The 19,363-nt window shown below is 43.4% G+C and overlaps 1 protein-coding gene across 1 annotated transcript in view; it reads left to right on the forward strand.

Annotated features, from left to right (window-relative positions):
* The window catches only part of LOC121540470 (short transient receptor potential channel 3), a 64,632-nt gene that overhangs the window by 30,752 nt on the left and 14,517 nt on the right, over positions 1-19,363 (forward strand). The window contains exons 6-9 of the mRNA XM_041849370.1: positions 4,557-4,790; positions 5,524-5,788; positions 6,915-7,110; positions 8,038-8,247. Of these exons, the coding sequence (XP_041705304.1) occupies positions 4,557-4,790; positions 5,524-5,788; positions 6,915-7,110; positions 8,038-8,247 (905 nt within the window). The remainder of the gene's footprint in view (positions 1-4,556; positions 4,791-5,523; positions 5,789-6,914; positions 7,111-8,037; positions 8,248-19,363) is intronic.

A 19,363-nucleotide genomic window follows, 5' to 3' on the forward strand; every position in this document is an offset into this window, starting at 1 on the left:
TACTCTTCTACACGAGCCGAGCATGTAGCCCTGGTGCGCCGAGTGTTGAGAAGACTGTTGGAGCATGACTTGTATGTCAAGGCAGAGAAATGCCTGTTCTTCCAGGAGTCCGTCTCCTTTTTGGGTTATCGGTTGTCCGCGTCTGGTGTGGAGATAGAGGTAGACCGTGTGTCGGCCGTGCGTAATTGGCAAACTCCAACCACTGTAAAAGAGGTGCAGCAGTTCTTGGGTTTTGCTAATTACTACCGGAGGTTTATTCGGGGCTTTGGACAGGTTGCAGCGCCCATTACGTCCCTGTTAAAGGGGGGTCCGGTTCGTCTGCAGTGGTCAGCTGAGGCGGACAGGGCATTTGTCAAACTGAAGAACCTGTTCACCTCGGCCCCGGTGCTGGCGCATCCGGATCCCTCTTTACCATTCCAAGTAGAGGTAGACGCGTCCGAGACCGGTATTGGGGCAGTCCTGTCACAACGGTCCGGCACGCCACCTAAGCTCCGCCCCTGTGCGTTCTACTCTAAGAAACTCAGCTCGGCGGAGCGCAATTATGACGTTGGGGACAGGGAGCTGTTAGCTGTAGTCCAGGCCCTAAAGGTGTGGAGGCATTGGCTTGAGGGGGCTCAACACCCTTTCCTCATTCTGACCGATCACCGTAACCTGGAGTACATCCGGGCAGCTAGGAGATTGAACCCTCGTCAGGCTAGGTGGAACATGTTCCTGACCCGGTTTGTTTTTAAGATCACATACATCCCAGGGTCCCAGAACGGTAAGGCAGACGCCCTGTCCCGGCGGTATGACACAGAGGAGAGGTCCATTGAGCCCACTTCCATACTGCCGGAGTCTTGTCTGGTGGCTCCGGTGGTATGGGAGGTCGATCACGAAATCGAGCGGGCACTGCGTGCCGACCCTACTCCCCCGAGTGTCCTGTGGGGCGGAAGTACGTTCCGCTCGAGGTTCGTGATCGTCTTATTTATTGGGCTCATACATCACCCTCCTCTGGACATCCAGGTATTGGCCGGACAGTGCACTGCCTTAGCGTGAAATACTGGTGGCCAACGTTAGCTAAGGATGTGAGGGTTTATGTCTCCTCCTGCTCGGTGTGCGCCCAGTGTAAGGCGCCTAGACATTTGCCCAGGGGTAAGTTACATCCCCTGCCCGTTCCACAACGACCATGGTCCCACCTCTCGGTGGATTTTGTGACCGACCTACCCCCCTTCCCAGGGGAATACCACCATTTTGGTCGTTGTGGATCGGTTTTCCAAGGCCTGTCGTCTCCTCCCAATGCCGGGTCTCCCTACTGCCCTACAGACCGCCGAGGCCCTATTTACCCACGTGTTCCGGCACTATGGGGTCCCCGAGGATATTGTGTCTGACGAGGTCCCCAGTTTACCTCCAGAGTCTGGGGGCGTTCATGGAACGCTTTGGGGGTCTCGGTGAGCCTTACCTCGGGGTACCACCCAGAGAGCAATGGGCAGGTTGAACGAGTCAACCAGGATGTGGGTAGGTTTTTGAGGTCCTATTGCCGGGACCGGCCGGAGGAGTGGTCCAGGTATATCCCCTGGGCCGAGATGGCCCAGAACTCTCTCCGCCACTCCTCCACCGGTTTAACACCTTTCCAGTGTGTTTTAGGGTATCAGCCGGTCCTGGCACCGTGGCGCGAGAGCCAGATCGAGGCCCCTGCGGTGGACGAGTGGATTCGGCGCTCGGAGGAGACGTGGGACGCTGCCCATGTCCATCTGCAGCGGGCCATCCGTCAACAAAAGGCGGCGCCGATCGCCACCGCAGTGAGGGACCGGTGTACGCACCGGGAGATCGAGTCTGGCTCTCGACTCGAAACCTGCCCCTCCGCCTGCCCTGCCGGAAGCTGGGTCGGCGGTTTGTGGGGCCCTTCAAAGTCCTGAGAAGATTGAACGAGGTGTGTTACAGGTTACAACTGCCTATTGAATACAAAAATATTAACCCCTCGTTCCATGTGTCTCTTCTCAGGCCGGTGGTAGCTGGCCCACTCCAAGAAGATGAGATAGGAGAGACCCCTCCGCCCCCTTTGGACATCGAGGGGGCCCCAGCGTACAGGGTCCGGACCATCTTGGACTCGAGGCGCCGGATGAGTGGTCTCCAGTATCTCGTGGAGTGGGAGGGGTACGGTCCGGAGGAACGGTGCTGGGTGCCTAGGAGGGACATCCTCGATCCATCCCTCCTGACTGAGTTCCACCGTGGGCATCCCACGCGCCCGGATCCGCGTCCTCCTGGCCGTCCCCGAGGCCGGGGTCGGCGCACGGCTGGAGCCGCGCGTCAAGGGGGGGGTACTGTCACGGTTTCGGCCGAGACTGCTCCTCCTCCTGGTTCGGGCAGGCTTCGGCGTTCGCCGTCCCCGGAGTACTAGCTGCCACCATTGTATGTTTCGGGGTGTGATTGCTTTAGTCTGTCTTGTACACCTGTGTCTGTTTTTGTTCTGATTACGTGTCCTATAAGTTCCCTGTTTTGTATTAGTTAGATTGTGTGTTGTTGTTTGCCTGTCGTGCGGAGCTGCGTGTTTGCGCTCTGTTAGTTTTGTTTATTGTTTTACGCATGTTGCGTAATTCCCTCGCCTCTGTTTGTTTTCGAGGTCGTGTATTGTTTTGTTGCACTTTGGACTAGTAAAGTCTTTTTGGACAAATCCTCTGTGTCCTGCGCCTGACTCCTCCACCACATCCACATCGGTTCTTTTGACACATATTTAAAATCATCCATCTACCTTGCGGATCTGTTTGGACAATTTGTACATTTGGATCAAAATTAATGTTAATTAATATCATCACCCCTTTTGAGTTTCTTTGCCCCCCCCCCCCAGTCCTTTTTCCACACAACTAGAATTGTTGAATGAGTTTCCTGTAAACAATAGATATTATATTCCTTCTCTTTGAGCCATGTAAATATTGTTCTTCTTTTGTTATTATCTGCTAAGCCATTACAATTATAACTGGCTATACCTATTTCACCACTTACCATAATGAGATACAAGTTTCAAATCTATTATCATAATATATATTTGTAAATTTACCAATAAAAAATACCATAGTGATTGAGTGTCCATATAGCTGTACCATGATATTTGCATTGCTACTAAGTAACCCTCCAATTGTTCTCCACTATTCCCCCTGCTAAAGCCCCTCCCCATCCCAAGTTGGGTTGTCATCCCAGCGATCGGCATACCACCCCCGTCCCCCCGGATACCTAGGCCCCCCGAGAGGCCAGGACCCATCCTTCGAAAACAGCACACAGTGCCACCCACAAAACAGAAGCAGGTCAACCGCCAAAAGCATTTCCAATGCTCTCAGCTCAATATATATGTAGCTATTAAAAATATATATCTATTCAAATATCTTGCATATCTTAATTTCCATCATTATCAATTAATATGCGTAATACTGTCGGCAGTTCATGCGAAGGATTGTTACCTATAACCCGGATTGCCATTGTATTACATTACATTTTTGTCAATCAATTATTATTTTAGCAAACAATTATTGTGGTTAATCCTATATTCTCCCTAACATCCTTACCCCCTAGCAACAGATGTGGGATACACACACACACACGCACATACTCTAACACACTCAACCTCTTTCCTCCACAATCAACCATAAGCTCAGATGCTCAACGGTTGTTACATCCCAGAGCCCAACTCAAGAATGGACCTGATTTACGAATGCATATACAGTTACAGCTGATTGAGAAAGCATGCAAGACTGAGCAAAAATTGACACAAATTTGAGATTTAATTAACCTATTTCAAGTGCTAGGTGATGGAGATCAGATCCACCCTCTTCCCCTGAGACACAAACACTCTGGTCCCCCGTTGTAACCATTTTCCCCAAGCATCTCCGTGCAGTCAGACCTTTGATTATTTTGTGCCACCAGGGCCTAAATAATATGCCCCCTCTCTGATTGTCCGAGTGTGACCCCCTCCCCATGAGTTACTGCAGCCAGTGTTGCCAGCACTGCCACTACCTGGGTGGGGGTACCCCACCGGAATCCCCACCGGCTAGGTACAAGGTCGTCAAGGTTCTCATTAGCAGCTTTGAGAATTTCCCTGTATATTATGGTCTCCCATCAGGGGGGTCTGGCTTTGTAGGACCAACCCTGCCAGGCAGCTACGTTAGAGGTTTTAATCTGTAGTGATTCAATGAATGGCTTCAAAGGAACAGCTAGATTCAGACAGTTGATTTAATAAACAAACTAACCAATTTTCAGGCCCTGAAGGTGGTTCCATTAGATAGACATTAGGTGGTTACTAAATCAACACACTTCAGTCTCACTATTGCCAGCCGATTCAATGACACTGTGGTCATGTTCATTAGGGCACGACATAGCAAAATGTTTTGCAACAGAAAACAAAAATGAGTGTTTCTCAGACTGTCCCTCCTCGTTTCAGACCTTTTTCTTTTGTTTCGTACCTAGTAAACACAACCCATGTCCTCTTGTTTCTGTTTCCTCTGCAGGGATGTTTCTCTCAGTTTCAGAACATTTTAATCTGTTTGGTGCCTAATGAACACAACCCACGTCTTTGTTGCCTTTTACAGGGATGATGTGGTCTGAGTGTAAGGAGCTGTGGACCGAGGGGCCAAGGGAATACATCCAGCAGCTGTGGAACGTTCTGGACTTCGGCATGCTCTCAATCTTCATCGCCGCTTTCACCGCCCGGTTCTTCGCCTTCCTCCAAGCCACCAGAGCCCAGCAGTACGTCAACGAAAAGGTCCACGCTACTGATCTCTCCCTAGTGACCCTACCCCCGGAGGTCAAATACTTCACCTACGGTGAGAGAAGAGCTTCTGTATTGATTATGTTCCTCATGTCAGGATGCAGAATGAATACACCCATGACACAGTTAAGACAAGTAGGCATCTTCCACACATCTACAAATACCACCACAAACTCATTATACCTAACCACATGCCCTGCAAGACGTGTAACGGTGTTATCAATGATTATGCTTAAGGCAATACTACAGGCGCGCTAATCTCAAGAATCATTAGAGAATTAACGCAGGTCTATCACCAATCATACTAAGCTCTAATTATCTAATGGTGCACGGTGACACATTTAAGTGCAACATTATCAATCTGGTACACTGTACACACTCTAGTATATCGTTAGAACATGCAAAAGGTCAACAAAAGGCCGGCATTTAAAATCACATAAATGCCTGTTTTAATTTGACATTGAGAGCATAAGTGGCCTATGCAAATAGTAGTATTTTATAGTCCTGTTTCATTTAGTTTTACCTGATATTTACTGAGAAATTAGGAGGTTTATAGGTGCTTGTGTTGATGAATCCCAAAGAAACAAAATACAAATTTTAGGGGAATTATTATGTAATGACCATTTACTGTGTTATTTCAAAGCCTGCGAAGACCTAGTTAGTCTGTAAAACAAAGTGTAACCCAACCATTGTGTAGAACAATCATATAGCGCCATGCATTAAGCACATTGTACATGTTGCTGTGAGTGATATGAAAACAACTGACTGTTACACCTTCCTCCACGTAGCGAGGGACAAATGGCTGCCATCAGACCCCCAGCTGATCTCAGAAGGACTATACGCCATCGCCGTGGTGCTGAGCTTCACACGCATCGCTTACATCCTGCCGGCTAACGAGAGCTTCGGACCGCTCCAGATCTCCCTGGGCCGCACTGTCAAAGACATCTTCAAGTTCATGGTCCTGTTCATCATGGTCTTCCTGGCGTTCATGATCGGCATGTTTATCCTCTATTCCTACTACTTGGGTGCGAAGGTCAACCCGGCATTCACCACGTGAGTGATTATAGCAGACACTGTGACCACTTGAGGACACTTATTAGAAAAGACATATGGGGAGACACTTATGGGGACAGTCTCATTCAACTTGTGTAAGAGAATGTTAATTGATGAGATCTGGAGTCAGTAACAGGAACTGCTTCGTACACAGTCAGTAGGGAGGCTTTGTACACATTCAACCTTACTGTTTTGTCCCCAAAGCCCCTGAATTGAATACACTCCTAAAATATGAGAATACGATTGATACACATCTACTGCCATGAACCTATCTACATAAAACATTTAAAAGTTCTCCATTCATGTAGGGAGCTCTTTTCTTCCTCTGAGTCCAATCAAGCAGTGCTAGCCCATTCAGTCTATCAACTCAGTCAGTATAGTGCAGTATGAAGTAGGAAATGGCCCACCTTGGACTCCATTTCTAAGAGTGCCTCAAAACGGAATTGTGACAGCTCAGAAAAAATGGCTTATTTCACAATGGAGTGGATTCCCTCCAAGGTTACTCTTTCCAAACGTGAGAAAATGAAATCCTTCCCATTGTTATGGTTATTCTTTTCCTCAATTGTCCATATTGTATTTTATTAGCCAAGCTGGCTTGGCATAAATGGAACACACACTTACAAATGGAACACACACTCACATATCTAACATTGCCAAGATTCCCAATGGTCATTTCTGACCTTAACAAGGACATCAGTGGAATTCGTATAACACAAACTATCAAATACAGTGACATCACCTGAAAAAATAAGAATAATTTCATGGCCACAATTCCCATGAAGCTATCCTTCAATCTTGTTGTTCATTTTCCTCAAAGTCACTTTGGCAACCAGAATACTATATCCCAGGATGATGCCTCACTTTAGTATCAAGCAAGACATGCTAAGATATTTGCTTCATTCCCCACACATCATATAGCTACATGTCTCCCCTTATAAGTTAGGCTACACATGAAGTGACTTCATAATCACATCACTTTATTTAAAGTAGCACTTTGTTATCGCCTGTCACTTGGGCCAAAGCCAAATGTAGTTTGTGGTCTCACTAGGGCACAGCCACAAACTAGAAACCCTTAGATCTAATCAGTCTGTTCTGTGACATTCCGCTTCCTTCCTTGTCACCACAGGGTGGAGGAGAGCTTCAAGACTCTGTTCTGGTCTATATTTGGGCTGTCTGAGGTGTCTTCCGTGGTGCTCAAGTACAACCACAAGTTCATCGAGAACATCGGCTATGTGCTCTACGGAATCTACAACGTGACCATGGTGGTGGTGTTGCTCAACATGCTGATCGCCATGATCAACAGCTCCTATCAAGAGATCGAGGTGAGTCACTGGTGTAGGGTGAAGTTACCCCAGCCTAGACGCTTATCTTGGGTCAGTTTAGCATTTTCCCCACTTAATGGTTAGGATTGGGGGAGGGGAAGCAGATCCTAGATCTATACCTAGGGGAAAACTTCAACCTGGGGGTGTGTTAGTGGCATCTGTACACCCACCATTTCATTTGGTTATAATTATAGGGATAGTGTATTTTGGGGTAATCTGTTTGTTTTTGCTGTGGTTTTTATATAATGCTGTATGCAGCACAGTATACCCTAAGCACCTATGCTCTGTTGTCTCTAACTGTGAAACATCAGGGGGCCGGCTATGAATAGCTCTGAAATCAATCATTTCAAGATTATCCTTGTTATGGGAATATTTTTTGCTATTTCCTACTTGCCTCATATGACCACAGTACAGCCGTGCTAAAGCCACAATGAATCACCCCCCTCATGTATTATTGTTTTAATCAATTATTTGGAGATGATCCATGTTATGTGTTGTGAGAATTTCCTTTGGTAATCCGCAACACAAGCTACAAGAGGTGACATGAGGCCTCTGCTGTAATTTCCTATCAGAGATAACAATAGCTTGTGACTTTTCGATGGCAGTATTAGGCTAATACTGTTGTCTCTCATAGATTAGACCTACAGCAAATGAAGTATTTGTATTTGTATTTATTATGGATCCCCATTAGCAGCAGCTACTCTTCCTGGGGTCTGGCAAAATTAAGGCAGTTATAAAATTGTAAAAACATTACAATAAATTCATAACATCCAATGAGAGAGACAGAAGTGAACAGGTTATCATTAGTTCAAATAGGTTTCTGATAATGGTGTTTGTAACACTTACTGAGCTAGCCTCACTAAGTCAATCTCTTGACTTCCAGGGGGTGTTCACTCAGAGAGTGAAATAACTCTGTTTATCTCTCAGGATGACGCGGACGTGGAGTGGAAGTTTGCACGCTCCAAACTGTGGCTGTCCTACTTTGACAACGGCAAGACGCTGCCTCCTCCCTTCAGCATCGTTCCCACTCCCAAGTCCTTCTACCACCTCATTAGGTGGATAGTTGGCATGCTGCATTGCCGACGACGGAGCCTGAAGAAGGACGTCGAGCTGGGGATGGACAGTTCGAAGTCCAGGGTATGGATGGATGGGTGTATTTATGGATGGAATGAATAAATGGATGGATTCATTCATTCATCTATTGATTAATTTGTCCGTTCGTTCATTCATTTATCTCTCTCTCTCTCTCTCTCTCTCTCTCTCTCTCTCTCTCTCTCTCTCTCTCTCTCTCTCTCTCTCTCTCTCTCTCTCTCTCTCTCTCTCTCTCTCTCTCTCTCTCTCTCTCTCTCTCTCTCTCTCTCTCTCTCTCTCTCTCTCTCTCTCTCTCTCTCTCTCTCTCTCTCTCTCTCTCTCTCTCTCTCTCTCTCTCTCTCTCTCTCTCATTGCAATGTTTACACACAAATCCGCTCCAGCTGGAGACAACATTTAATGCAGAGATCTCTGTTTATAGGGGTTATGGTTTGTACATTATGATTTCTCAGTGCTGTCTCTGGATGGTCATAATTTGCACTCACCTCTTAATGACCCTAGAGAGGATCAATGACATTTGCATTATGTCTGTGGCTCGCCATATTTACATTGCAAATAAATATGAACACTATCCACCTAAAGAGAAGGCTCTTTATTGTATGCATTGGAGTCTGGGATACTAGTCTAGTAAGAGAACATGGACTATTACTCAAGCCCTACTTAAAAGATGATGACATCCAATTTATATGTATGGATTCTTGAAATCCCCTTTAAGACAGGTTTGATGCCTGTCTCTAATCTAATCCTTGGAAGATATCATCTGTTTAAAACTTCAATCAGCAGGCCCCCTATGGCACACAATAACAGTATCAAGATGATGATTAATATGTGGCTGGGGTCTCTCTCTCTCTGCCTCTCTCTGTCTCTCTCTCTCTCTCTGTCGCTCTCTGTTTCTCTGTCTCTCTCTCTCTGCCTCGCTCTGTCTCTCTCTCTGTCTCTCGCTCTGTCAATCTCTCTGTCTCTCAAATCAATTCAAAGGGCTCTATTGGCCTGGGAAACATATGTTTACATTGCCAAAGCAAGTGAAATAGATAATAAACAAAAGTGAAATAAACAATACAAAATTAACAGTAAACTTTACACTCACAAAAGTTACAAAGGAATAGAGACATTTCAAATGTGTTGGAACGATGTGCAAATAGTTAAAGTAAAAAGGGAAAATAAATCAACATAAATATGGGTTGTATTTACAATGGTGTTTGTTCTTCACTGGTTGCCCTTTTCTTGTGGCAACAGGTCACAAATCTTGCTACTGTGATGGAAAACTGTGGTATTTCAATAGATATGGGAGTTTATCAAAATTGGATTTGTTTTCAAATTATTTGTGGGTCTGTGTAATCTGAGGGAAATTTGTGTCTCTAATATAGTCATACATTTGGCAGGAGGTTAGGAAGTGCAGCTCAGTTTCCACCTCATTTTGTGGGCAGTGTGCACATAGCCTGTCTTCTCTTGAGAGCCAGGTCTGCCTACGGCGGCCTCTCTCAATAGCAAGGCTATACTCACTGAGTCTGTACATAGTCAAAGCTTTCCTTAATTTTGGGTCAGTCACAGTGGTCAGGTATTCTGCCACTGTGTACTCTCTGTTTAGTGTCAAATAGCATTCTAGGTTGCTCTGTTTTTTTGTGAATTCTTTCCAATGTGTCAAGTAATTATCTTTTTGTTTTCTCATGATTTGGTTGGGTCGAATTGTGTTCCTGTCCTGGGGCTCTGTTTGTGAACAGAGCCACAGGACCAGCATACTTAGGGGACTCTTCTCCAGGTTAATCTCTCTGTAGGTGATGGCTTTATTATGGATGGTTTGGGAATCGCTACCTTTTAGGTGGTTGTAGAATTTAACGGCTCTTTTCTGGATTTGGATAATTAGCGGGTATCGGGTATCGGCCTAATTCTGCTCTGCATGCATTATTTGGTGTTTTATGTTGTACACGGAGGGTATTTTTTGCAGAATTCTGCATGCAGAGTCTCAATTTGGTGTTTGTCCCATTTTGTGAATTCTTGGTTGGTGAGCGGACACCAGACCTCACGACCATAAAGGGCAATGGGTTCTATAACTGATTAAATTATTTTTAGCCAGATCCTAATTGGTATGTTGAATTTGATGTTCCTTTTGATGGCGTAGGAGGCTCTTCTTGCCTTGTCTCTTAGATCGTTCACAGCTTTGTGGAAGTTACCTGTGGTGCTAATGTTTAGGCTGAGGGACGTATCGTTTTTGTGTGCTCTAGGGCAAAGGTGTCTAGATGGAATTTGTATTTGTAGTCATGGCAACTGGACCTTTTTTGGAACACCATTATTTTTGTCTTACTGAGATTTACTGTCAGGGTCCAGGTCTGACAGAATCTGTGCAGAAGATCTAGGTGCTGCTGTAGGCCCTCCTTGGTTGGGGACAGAAGCACCAGATCATCAGCAAACAGTAGACATTTGACTTCAGATTCTAGTAGAGTGAGGCTGTGTGCTGCAGACTGTTCTAGTGCCCTTGCCAATTCGTTGATATATATGTGTTGAGGGTGGGGCTCAAGCTGCATCCCTGTCTCACCCCAATGCCCTGTTGAAATAAATGTGTGTGTTTTTTGCCAATTTTAACCGCACACTTGTTGTTTGTGTACAGTGCCTTGCAAAAGTATTCAGCCCCCTTGGCGTTTTTCCTATTTTGTTGCATTACAACCTGTCTTTTAAATTGATTTTTATTTGGATTTCATGTAATGAACGTACACAAAATAGTCCAAATTGGTGAAGTGAAACGAAAATAATAACTTGTTTCAAAACTTTGTAAAAAATTAATAACGGAAAAATGGTGCGTGCATATGTATTCACCCCCTTTGCTATGAAGCCCCTAACTAAGATCTGGTGCAACCAATTACCTTCAGAAGCCACATAATTAGTTAAATAAAGTTCACCTGTGTGCAATCTAAGTGTCACATGATCTCAGTATATATACACCTGTTCTGAAAGGCCCCAGAGTCTGCAACACCACTAAGCAAGGGGCACCACCAAGCAAGTGGCACCATGAAAAATGTGTGCACTCACTAACTGTAAGTCGCTCTGGATAAGAGCATCTGCTAAATGACTAAAATGTAAATGAAAACCAAGGAGCTCTCCAAACAGGTCAGGGACAAAGTTGTGGAGAAGTACAGATCAGGGTTGGGTTATAAAAAAATATTTGAAACTTTGAACATCCCACGGAGCACCATTCAATTCATTATTCAAAAATGGAAAGAATATGGCACCACAACAAACCTGCCAAGAGAGAGCTGCCCACCAAAACTCATGGACCAGGCAAGGAGGACATTAATCAGAGAGGCAACAAAGAGACCAAAGATAACCCTGAAGGAGCTGCAAAGCTCCACAGCGGAGATTGGAGTATCTGTCCATAGGACCACTTTAAGCGGTACACTCCACAGAGCTGGGCTTTACGGAAGAGTGGCCAGAAAAAAGCCATTGCTTAAAGAAAAAAATAAGCAAACACATTTGGTGTTTGCCACAAGGCATGTGGGAGACTCCCCAAATATATGGAAGAAAGTACTCTGGTCAGATGATACTAAAATTGAGCTTTTTGGCCATCAAGGAAAACGCTATGTCTGGCGCAAACCCAACACCTCTCATCACCCCGAGAACACCATGTTTTTCATCGGCAGGGACTGGGAAACTGGTCAGAATTGAAGGAATGATGGATGGCGCTAAATACAGGGAAATTCTTGAGGGAAACCTGTTTCAGTCTTCCAGAGATTTGAGACTGGGAAGGAGGTTCACCTTCCAGCAGGACAATGACCCCAAGCATATTGCTAAAGCAACACTCGAGTGGTTTAAGGGGAAACATTTAAATGTCTTGGAATAGCCTAGTCAAAGCCCAGACCTCAATCCAATTGAGAATCTGTAGTATGACTTAAAGATTGCTGTACACCAGCGGAACCCATCCAACTTGAAGGAGCTGGAGCAGTTTTGCCTTGAAGAATGGGCAAAAATCCCAGTGGCTAGATGTGCCAAGCTTATAGAGACATACCCCAAGAGACTTGCAGCTGTAATTGCTGCAAAAGGTGGCTCTACAAAGGGTGAATAGTTCTGCATGCTCAAGTTTTCAGTTTCTTTGTATTACTTCTTGTTTGTTTCACAATAAAAAATATTTTGCATTTTCAAAGTGGTAGGCATGTTGTGTAAATCAAAGGCCCAAAAAAAAATCCATTTTCATTCCAGGTTGTAAGGTAACAAAATTGGAAAAATGCCAAGGGGCGGTGAATACTTTCACAAGCCACTGTACATGGATTTGATAATGTTGTATGTTTTTCCCCCAACACCGCTTTCCATCAATTTGTATAGCAGACCCTCATGCCAAATTGAGTCAAAAGCTTTTTTGAAATCAACAAAATATGAGAAGAATTTGCCTTTGTTTTGGTTTGTTTCTTTGTCAATTAGGGTGTGCAGGGTGAATACGTTGTCTGTTGTACGGTAATTTGGTAAAAAGCCAATTTTACATTTGCTAAGTACATTGTTTTCACTAAGGAAATGTATGAGTCTGCTGTTAATGATAATGCAGAGGATTTTCCCAAGGTTGCTGTTGACGCATATCCCACGGTAGTTATTGGGGTCAAATGTGTCTCCACTTTTGTGGATTGGGGTGATCCGTCCTTGGTTCCAAATATTGGTGAAGATGCCAGAGCTGTGGATGATGTTAAAAAGTTTAAGCATAGCCAATTGGAATTTGTGGTCTGTATATTTGATCATTTCATTTAGGATACCATCAACACCACAGGCCTTTTTGGGTTGGAGGGTTTGTATTTTGTCCTGTAGTTCATTCAATGTAATTGGAGAATCAAGTGGGTTCTGGTAGTCTTTAATAGTTGATTCTACGATTTGTATTTGATCATGTATATGTTTTTGCTGTTTGTTCTTTGTTATAGAGCCAAAAAGATTAGCTAATTGGTTTATCCATACATCTCAGTTTTGGATAGATAACTCTTCGTGTTGTTGTTTGTTAACTGTGTTCCAATTTTCCCAGAAGTGGTTAGATTCTATGGATTCTTCAGTTCAATTGAGCTGATTTCTCACGTGCTGTTCCTTCTTTTTCCATAGTATATTTCTGTATTGTTATAGTGACTCACCATAGTGAAGGCATAGGCTCAGGTTTTCTGGGTCTCTATGTTTTTGGTTGGATAGGTTTCTCATTTTCTTTGTTAGGGTTTTGCATTCTTCATCAAACCATTTGTCATTGTTGTTAATTTTCTTAGGTTGTCCCAGTCATAGCTTGTTCTTTTCAGAGTTCACAGTTGGCTTGAACTCACTGAAGTCTCAGATTTCCCAGTTCCGAGTTTCCAGTTGTTTTGAACGCGGCAGAAGTCATGCTGGATTGACAGCATGGCCAATGTATTCAACCTTTTCTGGCCCATGGCATGTGAATGGTCCTCTGTAGCTCAGCTGGTAGAGCACGGCGCTTGTAACGCCAAGGTAGTGGGTTCGATCCCCGGGACCACCCATACACACAAAAAATAAAATAATGTATGCACACATGACTGTAAGTCGCTTTGGATAAAAGCGTCTGCTAAATGGCATATTATTATTATATCCTTTTAAGCTTGGAAAAGAGACCCTTAAACCCAGACTTGGACCACACATCCACTCCACTGAATAGCAGGTTAGTGATTGCTTTGTAACGCTTGCAGTTAGCCACTGATTCCTTCCAAACCACTCATTGTTGAATTTGCGATTTCCAACTTGTTGTGTAATGTTTATGACCAATGGTTGATGAGCACCGATACGTTTTATCTATAATTGCTCTTCATAATTTCTCTTCATATGATAAGGATTGAAAAGGATTTGCCAGTAGATTGTCGACTTGATTCATGATGATGACTGCTATCTTGCTAGCTAAGATTTTGAAAGTATGATGTTGACATGATCTTTCCAATCAAAGCTACGGTAGATATAACGTGATTTGAAGTAATTTTTAACTGTGGCCAATGACCTTGAGCCTTCTTGGATGGGAAGTTCTAATGTAACTCTATGGCAGCACCCAGGGGGCTTGAATTTTGAAGCTCTCTCCGTAGATTTTGCAGTGACATAGTGTCCCCATGAGTGAAATAACACTGAGCCAATCACGGCGCAACTAGAGAACATTACCAACCCCTACGCTCCGTATTTTCCGCTGGCTGCCCCACCACCACAGAAAGCACTGAGCTAGGCTGAAACACCTGCATTTTGGAGCTGCCTTACTCAAGAAAGCAAAAAATAGACTTTATTAACTCAATGATTCTTTTTTTATTATTATTGTTTGCAAACTGATATCTGACACTAATTAATGCCAAAATAACATGCAAAACAGGCTCTGCCCCACCTGCCCTGAATGACGGGTCGCCACTGATCTGTGGGAACATGGCGGCTCTCAACACCTGACAAAAGAAAGAGTTGGCCACTACTATCCGAGAGAAATTACCTCTGCCCTCGACTTGCAATTAAAACCGATAAATGAATTTCTTGCCTTGCTGACTTCTAAAGTGGATACCTACTCAAATAAAGTGTAAAGATTGGAGACAGCGGCCAATGTGACAGAGGGGCGACTCCATGACAGAGGGGCGACTCCATGAGAAATTACCTCTGCCCTCGACTTGCAATTAAAACCGATAAATGAATTTCTTGCCTTGCTGACTTCTAAAGTGGATACCTACTCAACTAAAGTGTAAAGATTGGAGACAGCGGCCAATGTGACAGAGGGGCGACTCCATGACCTGGAAACCCAACTTCTACTTCTTCTTCTTTGGTATATTGGCGATCACACAATTGAATGTGCATCCTACCACCCACTATGCGGGATGGAAACAGGATTCCCCAAAAAACAGTACAAACCACCAAAAAACTACCAGAAATAAATCAAACAACTTTTCTGTAAAACATTTTTAACTGAACTGATCCCTACACAGGTTCAAGGGGAACCTAGGAGGGTGTGTCTTCCAGCGCCAGTACCCCTTGCAAGTCTTCAGAACGTATATCTTCGTCAATGTGGACTATTCTGAAGCTGTGCACCAGAAGAGGAAATAATTTATCCCAGCCATGAAAGCAGACAGAGCATGTGGGGACATTGCTTGCATCTGCTATGACAGGCTCATTGTCCACCCTCCCTCCCAAAAGCCTGGAAGGGATGAGAGAGCCAAGCCTATGGGTTCGTAGCTTCATCCCCGCAGCACACAATTACACACACCAACTGATGAATGGACTGCTGAATGTTTTTTTTTTCTCCCTTGCTTTGTTTGCTCTTTTACATATTATATGTCTATCTCTGATAAGATACCCAGGAAAGTGATGAAAATAGCCCATAATAATATATGTAGCCTTAGAAATAAGGTTCATGAAATCAACTTGCTAACATCAGATAACATTCATATGTTAGCCATTTCTGAGACTTACTTAGATAATTCATTTGATGATACAGCAGTAGCAATAGAAGGATATAACATCTATAGAAGGATATAACATCTATAGAAGAGACAGAAATGCTTATGGGGGAGGTGTTGCTGTATATATTCAGAGCCATATCCCTGTAAGGCATAGATAAGATCTTATGTCAAGTGTTATTGAAGTGTTGTGGTTGTAGCTTCACTTGGCACATCTAATGCCTTTTCTTTTGGGGTGTTGCTATAGAGGCACCTGAACCAGTGCCTGTAATCTGGTTCAGGTTATTAATCAACCTACCAGGCTGTTTGCAAACACTACAGGAACAAGATCATCCACATGTATCGATCACATTTTTACTAATACTGTAGAACTTTGTTCTAAAGCTGTATCCATACCCACTGGATGCAGTGATCACAATATAGTGGCTATATCCAGGAAAGCCGAAGTTCCAAAAGCTGGGCCTAAAAAGATTTTGCTGTGACTCTGATGTGGATGATGTAAAACATATTTGTTGGTCTGATGTGATTAATAAGGAGCATCCAGACGCTGCATTTGATGAATTTATGAAATTGCTTCATCTAATTATTGATAAACATGCACTTGTTAAGAAACAGACTGTTAGAACGGTTAAGGCTCCATGGATTGATGAGGAATTGAAAAACTGTATGGTTGAAAGAGATGGGGCAAATGGAGTGGTTAATAAGTCTGGCTGCATATCTGACTGGCTGACTTACTGCACATTGAGAAATGATGTGACTAAACTCAACAAAAAGAAGAAGAAACGGTATTATGAAGCCAATATCAATGATATAAAGAAAAACTTTGGAGTACTTTAAATGAAATTATGTGCAGGAAGACAAATTCAACTCCATCTTTCATCGAATCAGATGTCTTATTCATCACAAAACCATTTGATGTTGCCAAATATTTTTATGATTACTTCATTGGCAAAGTGGGCAAACTTGGGCAGGAAATGGCAACAACGAACAGTGAGCCATAATATTCATGCATAAAAAAAAGAAAGAAATAAAAGCATTGTAAGTTTAAATTTTGTAAAGTTAGTGTGGGAGAGGTGGAAAGATTATTGTTATCAATCAATAATGACAAACCTCCTGGCATTAACAACTTAGATGGAAAGCTACTGAGGATGGTAGCTGACTCTATAGCCACTCCTATCTGTCATATATTACATCTGAGCCTAGAGGAATGTCTTTGTCCTCAGGCCTGGAGGGAAGCCAAAGTAATTCCGCTACCCAAGAGTGGTAAAGCGGCCTTTACTGGTTCTAACAGCAGACCTATAAGCTTGCTGCCAGCTCTTAGCTGCCAGCTCTTGTTTGACCAAATACAATGCTATTTATTTATAAACAAATGAACAACAGACTTTCAGCATGCTTATAGAGAAGGGCACTCAACATGTACTGCACTGACACAAATGACTGATGATTGGTTGAAAGAAATTGATAATAAAAAGATTGTGGGAGATTTCAGTGCATCCTTTGATATTATTGACCATAACCTGTTGTTGAAAAAAACGTATGTGTTATGGCTTTTCAACCTCTGCCATATCGTGGATTCAGAGCTATCTATCTAATAGAACTCAAAGGGTTTTCTTTAATGGAAGCTTCTCTAATGTCAAACATGTAAAGTGTGGTGTACCGCAGGGCAGCTCTCCAGGCCCTCTACTCTTTTCTATGTTGACCAATGACCTGCCACTGGCATTAAACAAAGCATGTGTGTCCATGTATGCTTATGATTCAACCATATACGCATCAGCAACCACAGCTAATTAAGTCACTGAAACCCTTAACAAAGAGTTTCAGTCTGTTTTGGAATGGGTGGCCAGTAATAAACTGGTCCTGAACATCTCTAAAACTAAGAGCATTGTATTTGGTACAAATCATTCCCTAAATTCTAGACCTCAGCTGAATCTGGTAATGAATGGTGTGGCTGTTGAGGAGTTTAAATTACTTGGCGTTACCTTAGATTGTAAACTGTCATGGTCAAAACATATACAGTTGAAGTCGGAAGTTTACATACATCTTAGCCAAATACATTTAAACTCAGTTTTTCACAATTCCTGACATTTAATCCTAGTAAAAATTCCCTGTTTTAGGTCAGTTAGGATCACCACTTTATTTTAAGATGTGAAATGTCAGAATAATAGTAGAGAGAATTATTTATTTCAGCTTTTATTTCTTTCATCACATTCCCAGTGGGTCAGAAGTTTACATACACTCAATTAGTATTTGGTAGCATTGCCTTTAAATTGTTTAACTTTGGTAAAACGTTTCGGGTAGCCTTCCACAAGCTTCCCACAATAAGTTGGGCGAATTTTGGCCCATTCCTCCTGACAGAGCTGGTGTAACTGAGTCAGGTTTGTAGGCCTCCTTGCTCACACACGCTTTTTCAGTTCTGCCCACACATTTTCTATAGGATTGAGGTCAGGGCTTTGTGATGGCCACTCCAATACCTTGACTTTGTTGTCCTTAAGCCATTTTGCCACCACTTTGGAAGTATGCTTGGGGTCATTGTCCATTTGGAAGACCCATTTGCGACCAAGCTTTAACTTCCTGACTGATGTCTTGAGATGTTGCTTCAATATATCCACATAATTTTCCTTCCTCATGATGCCATCTATTTTGTGAAGTGCACCAGTCCCTCCTGCAGCAAAGCACCCCACAGCATGATGCTGCCACCCCCGTGCTTCACAGTTGGGATGGTGTTCTTTGGCTTGCAAGCATTCCCCTTTTTCCTCCAAACATAAAAATGGTCATTATGGCCAAACAGTTCTATTTTTGTTTAATCAGACCAGAGGACATTTCTCCAAAAAGTACGATCTTTGTCCCCATGTGCAGTTGCAAAACGTAGTCTGGCTTTTTTATGGTGGTTTTGGAGCAGTAGCTTCTTCCTTGCTGAGCGGGCCTATCAGGTTATGTCGGTATAGGACTCGTTTTACTGTGGATATATATACTTTTGTACCTGTTTCCTCCAGCGTCTTCATAAGGTCCTTTGCTGTTGTTCTGGGATTGATTTGCACTTTTTGCACCAAATCACGTTCATCTCTAGGAGACAGAACGCATTTCCTTCCTGAGCGGTATGATGGCTGCGTGGTCCCATTGTGTTTATACTTGCGTACTATTGTTTGTACAGGTGAACGTGGTACCTTCAGGCATTTGGAAATTGCTCCCAAGGATGAACCAGACTTGTGGAGGTCTACCATTATTTTTCTGAGGCCTTGGCTGATTTCTTTTGATTTTCCCATGATGTCAAGCAAAGAGGCACTGAGTTTGAAGATAGGCCTTGAAATACATCCACAGGTACACCTACAATTGACTCAAATGATGTCAATTAGCCTATCAGAAACTTCTAAAGCCATGACATAATTTTCTGGAATTTTCCAAGCTGTTTAAAGGCACAGTCAACTTAGTGTATGTAAACTTCTGACCCACTGGAATTGTGATACAGTGAATTATAAGTGAAATAATCTGTCTGTAAACAATTGTTGGAAAAATTACATGTGTCATGCACAAAGTAGATGTCCTAACCGACTTGCCAAAACTATAGTTTGTTAACAAGAAATGTGTGGAGTGGTTGAAAAATGAGTTTTAATGACGCCAACCTAAGTGTATGTAAACTTCTGACTTCAACTGTAGATTCAATGGTTGTAAAGATGGGGAGAGGTCTGTCCGTAATAAAGAGATGCTCTGCTTTTTTGACCCCACACTCCAAAAAGCAAGTCCTGTCTTATCTTGATTATTGTCCAGTGCTGCAAGAAAATACCTAGTTA

Source organism: Coregonus clupeaformis, chromosome 3, assembly GCF_020615455.1.
Source record: "Coregonus clupeaformis isolate EN_2021a chromosome 3, ASM2061545v1, whole genome shotgun sequence".
In the NCBI taxonomy this organism is placed as follows: Eukaryota; Metazoa; Chordata; class Actinopteri; order Salmoniformes; family Salmonidae; genus Coregonus; species Coregonus clupeaformis.